Source organism: Musca autumnalis, unplaced genomic scaffold (assembly GCF_047663935.1).
Source record: "Musca autumnalis isolate F117 unplaced genomic scaffold, ASM4766393v1 scaffold_1, whole genome shotgun sequence".
In the NCBI taxonomy this organism is placed as follows: Eukaryota; Metazoa; Arthropoda; class Insecta; order Diptera; family Muscidae; genus Musca; species Musca autumnalis.
Window position 1 is genome coordinate 295,581,525 of NW_027411644.1, and position 6,000 is coordinate 295,587,524.

Genomic DNA, 6,000 nt, shown 5'->3' on the forward strand with positions numbered 1-6,000 from the left:
TCAAATGTCAATTCCTTTGCATATACGTCAAATAAAGGTTAACCCTTCAAAAGGCTATAATATAAACATGGCCTAATATGCCATTTAGATATGACACCATTAGCCGGATTTAGCCCATTATCAGGTTTTATTTGCTAAATCCAGCCAAAATCTACCAGATTTCCCATACAAAAATAAATCCTCGTATTGAGTGGATTTGTTTTAAATCTGGCATAAATCCTCGTATACAACTCTGTTTTTTGCAACATGTTGCTAGAAAATACAAAAAGTTGCAAGCTGGCACAAGAAACAAGGTAGATGCATTGGTGAATTGCTACACTAAAAATAATATAAAATGTAAACATTTGTAAACAAGACGGAAAAATTAAATTTGTTTTGATGTACAAAGTTGATTTTAATCAAACAAGACTAATATTTACGATGTCTAAGCGATAAAATAATTCGTTTATTTATTTTAGATCGGCAAACAGCGATAAAATAATTCTTTATTTGCTCTTTAGTTAGCATTAGTTGCATAATGTGCTAACATTTTCAGTATTAAACAATACATTTGTAATTTGACGTATGCTTTTTGAGATGAATTCAATTTACAAAAAATCTTTTTTGAGGTTTCACATTCATTCAGATGGGCTGATGCATCTACCTTGGTAATGAGCTATAATAGCTCATTTAGACTAGCCATAAATCCTCGACTGGATTTAATAAATCCAGTACAAATCTCATTGCATTTAGATATACATTTTGGAGGATTTAAATGGCAGTCAGCTGATTTTTGTTCATAGCACAATTACCAAGGTAGATGCATCAGCCCATCTGAACGAATGTGAAACGTCAAAAGAATTTTTTGTAAATTGAATTCGTCTCAAAAAACATACGTCAAATTACAAATGTATTGTTTAATAATGAAAATGTTAGCACATTATGCTACTAATGCTAACTAAAGAGCAAATAAAGAATTATTTTATAGCAGTTTGCCCATCTAAAATAAATAAACGAATTATTTTATCGTTTAGACATCGTAAATATTAGTCTTGGTTGATTAAAATCATATTGTACATCAAAACAAATTTAATTTTTCCGCCTTGCTTACAAACTTTTTACATTTTAAATTATTTTTAGTGTAGCAATTCACCGATGCATCTACCTTGTTTCTTGTGCCAGCTTGCAACTTTTTGTATTTTCTAGCAACATGTTGCAAAAAACAGAGTTGTATACGAGGATTTATGCCAGATTTAAAACAAATCCTCTCAATAGGAGGATTTATTATTGTATGGGAAATCTGGTAGATTTTGGGTGGATTTAGCAAATAAAACCTGATAATGCGCTAAATCCGGCTAATGGTGTCATATCTAAATGGCATATAAGATTTATCTATTATTTGATGGAAAATAAATTTGACATTTGACAAATGGTATTTGAATTTACAACTTGTATGTCCGTGTTTAGACACACGGGAAAGTAAATTCAGTTTTTAGGCAATAGGGGGTAGGAAAGAGTATTGAGGAGCTCTTTCCTCTCCGCTCTCTCCCAAAAACTCAATTTACTTTCTCGAGAAATTTGTGTGTCTAAACACAGACTATAAAAAGCTAAGAATTATCACATAATATTGCTTTTATTTTCATTACAGGTAACTTTCGTGAAGTCTACGAGTCTCGCTTCAATAAATCCGGTACATTTGATACAAATCACCTGTTCTCAGGCAAAACGACGGCAACATCACGTTTGTCAAGTCTTAACATGGTATCATCTCCATCGCTGATAAACACAGGGCGTATCGAATGCACTTATGAATTTTTTGCCGCCAATCCAAATGAACGGGTACAAATTAAAGCTCTGTTCCAGAACTAAAAAGTTTTTACAATTTTTACCACTTTTACACATTTTGCGTTCCCGTACACAAAATTTATATGAAAATCGTTTACGACTTTTACAACTTTTACGACTTTTACCACTTTATAAAGTACGGGAACAGGCCATAAATTTCTCGACTTTAATATTCCAACGGATAAAAATTCATCGGAATGCAAACCAAATGATTCATTGCAATTGCTAACACAGGTTAAGGGTAAATACGAAGTTATGGATTGGTATTGTGGGGCATTTATACCAAAACCAATTATGTCCACTGGCCCAAAATTATTATTACAATTTATTGGAAGATATCCCAGTGGTCAGGCAAAAGTTGGATACTATGGATTTAAGGCAGAATACACATTTCTGACAAGTGAGTACAAAAACTAAAAGTAAAAAATACGTCATTTTTGGTCTTTGCATTTTGTTCATTTTGCCAGAATTGAGTTACAAAATAATTTCGCGATGTCGTCACATACTATGTTTACATTTACGAAATCCACTCGATTTCAACTGTCAATTCCATTGCTCAAACGTCAAATGAAATCCAATCGATTTCAGATGAGCTTTCATTTGACGTATACACAAAGGCATTGACAGATGAAATCGATTGGATTTCGTAAAAGTAAACATAGTATCAGTCTTAAAACGTATAAAGGCCTGGGTACATAAACTGCCTCGCCTGATTGCCTTGCTTTCCTGCTTCATTTCTGGCATAATAAAAATAAAAGAATAAGTCCCAATTTACATTGGGCGAGTTTACTTGCGGCAATTGTCATTTTGTAGAAGAGAGAGGTGAGGCATATGGTAACCCTTTGCCTCTCAGCACCCTCTCTCACCTACAAACTGACAATTGCCGCAAGTAAACTCGCTTAGTCCCAATTTACATTGGGCGAGTTTACTTGCGGCAATTGTCATTTTGTAGAAGAGAGAGGTGAGGCATATGGTAACCCTTTGCACCCTCTCAGCACCCTCTCTCACCTACAAACTGACAATTGCCGCAAGTAAACTCGCCTAATGTAAATTGGGACTAAAGAAGGCCGAGAAACTTTGGGACTGGGTTGCCCTTTTCTTTTTTTATTCTTTTATCAGAAGCAAGCAAGGTAAGCAGGCGAGGCAGCTTATGTACCCAGGCCTTAAAACAATCACAAACTCGCTTGCTTATCAAGATGTAAAAGAATAAAGTGTTATGTTTGTAGAATTCAAATAGGACCCTGAATTTCGTTTATAGTTTTATATTTCAAATGAGCTGACGAAGAAAGCGAAACAATTCTTAACGCATAAGCTAATAACCAATTACTTTCAAAACAAATCCACATTTTCTTACTAATTTTAGATTATGGCATAACAAGTGGAGTCCAATTGGGTACCAACTGTAGTTTTGCATACAACAGTACGGACAAGAAAATCGGTTACTTTACATCGCCAAATTTCCCAGGCCTATATCCGAAAAACTTGAATTGTGATTACTTCTTTTATGGCGAATTAGATGAGAAGGTTATAATACGTTTTAGTTATTTCGATGTAGAGGGTGTCGGAAGGTTTGTTACATATTTTGTGCTATAATTTAAATGTAATTAATATAAAATTTCTTTTTTTTTCATTTACAATAAAAAGCAGCTGTGAATATCTCACCGCCAGCGATTATGTGGAGTTTTCAAATTTTCTCAGTACCGATCGTAAATTTCCCAAATATTGTGGCAAACGTGATAAATTTGAAATACGTTCCGACGATCGTTTCTTTCGTGTATCGTTTCACTCGAATGATCGTTTCGATCGTAGCGGGTTTCGTGCCACTTATGAATTTGAGGGTAAATCAACACCGGCGGAAAATACATCGGTACAAAGTTACATCGGTCAAAGTTCGAATTTTAAAAGTGAATATAAAGGACTTGCTGGATTATTTATTTTATTTGCAATTATTCTATTTTAAGGAAAATAAAATTTGTTTTAAATTTATATCATTTATTATAATTATCTAATTAACTAATGTTAACATAGTATATATTTGTTTCGAAGTATTGTAATAAATAGAAATAAATTATTACTGTTATTTTTCTTTATTTCAAATTAACTTCTTGGGGAGGTAATGGGTTTTTACAAACATTTCGTTCGCTTTTTATCAGCGTTTACCATTAAAAATTTACGGGAACGGAGTTCATATTGGAACTTGATATGTGTTTGAAAGTCACTTCTTGGTCTGTTCCTTTACTTCTGAAAATGGTAAAACCGGCAAAAGTAGTAAAAGTTGTAAACTGATGATCTATAGTCCGGTCAAAATAGACATTGAAATAGCGAAAATTCCCACAAAGCTGAATTTTGGTGGAGAGCTAGGGTTTGCCATTAGAAGCAACGTCCTAAAAGTCCCCATCGATCCCATGTGTGCAAAAAAAATTATTCGGGGTCAAAGGTCAAAATTTAAGGGTTTTTAGGTTTTCGGATTTATTTTTTGAAAACGGCTGATCTAATCAAAAAGTGACTAAAGTAAATATTGTAGACAGAAAAATTATCTACAAGTTTGACCCTTATAATTTTTTTCTTAGAAGGAACCATTCTTGAGATATAGCTCTTCTAAAAAACACATGATTTTTATGCACTTATAAGGGAAATATGCACATATTCAGACGAACCGGCTAAAATAAGCGAAGTAATCGGGTCTGTCCCCAAAAAATACATATTATCTTGAAGAGCGAATTATAGCTATCTTCTAAAAAAAATCCAACAAAATCGGAGCGTGTTTAGTAGAGTTATTCAATGTTAGAGTCATTTTATGCAAAAATAGCCCATTTAACCCACATGTATAATCGAAAGCCCAACGGGAACGACCACAACGAAAACTCTCCGATTTTTTTTTCAAGTTTTGTCCGAAGGTAGGGATTGTTGCGCTGATTACGGAAATGTATAATTTTCAACGGTTGCGGATCCGGTTCGCCGGTTATTCGACCAGAAAGGCCAAATTTAAAAACCGGGTTAGACCCGGTTCTGCTGAACCGATTACTGCAAAGTGGATATCGTTTGAAAGCTTAGTCCCGGTCCACACTAGCGTGAATTTCATTAAAAAATTTCATGAAATTAGGTGTTCTTAAATCGAATTCCCCACTACAGCAATTTTATGATTTTACTTAACTATGGGCGTCGATCTAGAGACGCATAATTTCATATCAAAATTTCAGTGAAATTACTGTAGTGTGGCCCGGGACTTACGGAAGTATCTAACACATACCCCCATTATTATAAGTATTCTTTTGTTATAGTTTGGATTTACCGAACAGATTTATAGCGTTCCGGTTAACTTAAAGTTAAAAGTGATGACTGAATTTCAAGGAGGAGCTTCTTGGAATTAACTTTCAATATAAAAATTATATTTTTAACGCCTCAAAATTGGATTATTTTGCGTTTTCAAATCCATAAGATAGTAAAAGAACACATGTAATAATGGCCCATAGTGTCGTTACTTTAACCGGTTCGCCTCATAATGTGCTTACGCGGCTAATTTTTTATTTGACCTTTAGATCGAGATATCTCGAAAATGGTAAGTTTTTTTAAGAAACATAAAGACCAATCTTGTAGACAATTATTGAATCTACAACTTTTACTTTAGCGGGCTTTTGCTAAGTATTACCGTTTTTGAGAAAAATTAAAAAAACTGAATAATGCCTCCAAAAATGACCTTTGACCCAGAATAACTTGTTTTGCACACATGGGATCGATGGGGACTTTTAGGACGTTGCTTCTAATGGCCAACCCTAGCTCTCCACCAAAATTCAGCTTTGTGGGAATTTTTGCTATTTCCCTCTTATACGCATGTCTATTTTGACCGGACTTCTAGAGCAAATTGCCGAGATATTGTATGTCGATGTTTAGACGTTCAAAGTTAATGGGAAAGAAAATTGAGTTTATGGGCGAGGGAGTAGAGAGGAATAAGAGGGGGTACACACAACCCTGCAATCGCAAATTCTGTTTTGTTTTTTTATTCTTTGCAGTTTTTTTGCATATAAAATTCGGTGATATCATGCCCCTTTGATTTAAATTTGAATTACAATTTTCTACTTTATTGTCGTCGAAGAAACATTCTTCCATACCAATTTTCGAACATTTATGATACATGTGGTCAACTATGGTTGATTTGTGAGCATGATAATACATAAA

At 34.0% G+C, this 6,000-nt stretch overlaps 2 protein-coding genes across 3 annotated transcripts in view; both read left to right on the plus strand.

Annotated features, from left to right (window-relative positions):
• The window catches only part of Sol1, a 458,110-nt gene extending 456,258 nt beyond the window's left edge, over window positions 1–1,852 (plus strand). For both annotated transcript variants that reach the window (XM_073961712.1, XM_073961718.1), the window contains one exon: window positions 1,628–1,852. In XM_073961712.1, the coding sequence (XP_073817813.1) occupies window positions 1,628–1,848 (221 nt within the window). In that variant the 3' untranslated portion in view covers window positions 1,849–1,852. The remainder of the gene's footprint in view (window positions 1–1,627) is intronic.
• Window positions 1,853–2,079: 227 nt separating this feature from the next.
• LOC141389747 (suppressor of lurcher protein 1-like) lies at window positions 2,080–3,904 on the plus strand. Its single transcript, XM_073961754.1, has 3 exons — window positions 2,080–2,224; window positions 3,188–3,392; window positions 3,472–3,904. Exons 1-3 carry the CDS (start codon window positions 2,080–2,082, stop codon window positions 3,782–3,784), a joined length of 663 nt encoding a protein of 220 aa, XP_073817855.1. The 3' UTR covers window positions 3,785–3,904.
• Window positions 3,905–6,000: the final 2,096 nt, after the last annotated feature.

Excerpts from the sequence above, each read along its gene's own strand:
- LOC141389747 (XM_073961754.1), top strand. The coding sequence starts at position 2,080 with ATGGATTGGTATTGTGGGGCATTTATACCAAAACCAATTATGTCCACT. Across the intron at positions 2,225-3,187 it reads AGAATACACATTTCTGACAA|ATTATGGCATAACAAGTGGA; the intron begins GTGAGTACAAAA and ends TACTAATTTTAG. Across the intron at positions 3,393-3,471 it reads GATGTAGAGGGTGTCGGAAG|CTGTGAATATCTCACCGCCA; the intron begins GTTTGTTACATA and ends AATAAAAAGCAG.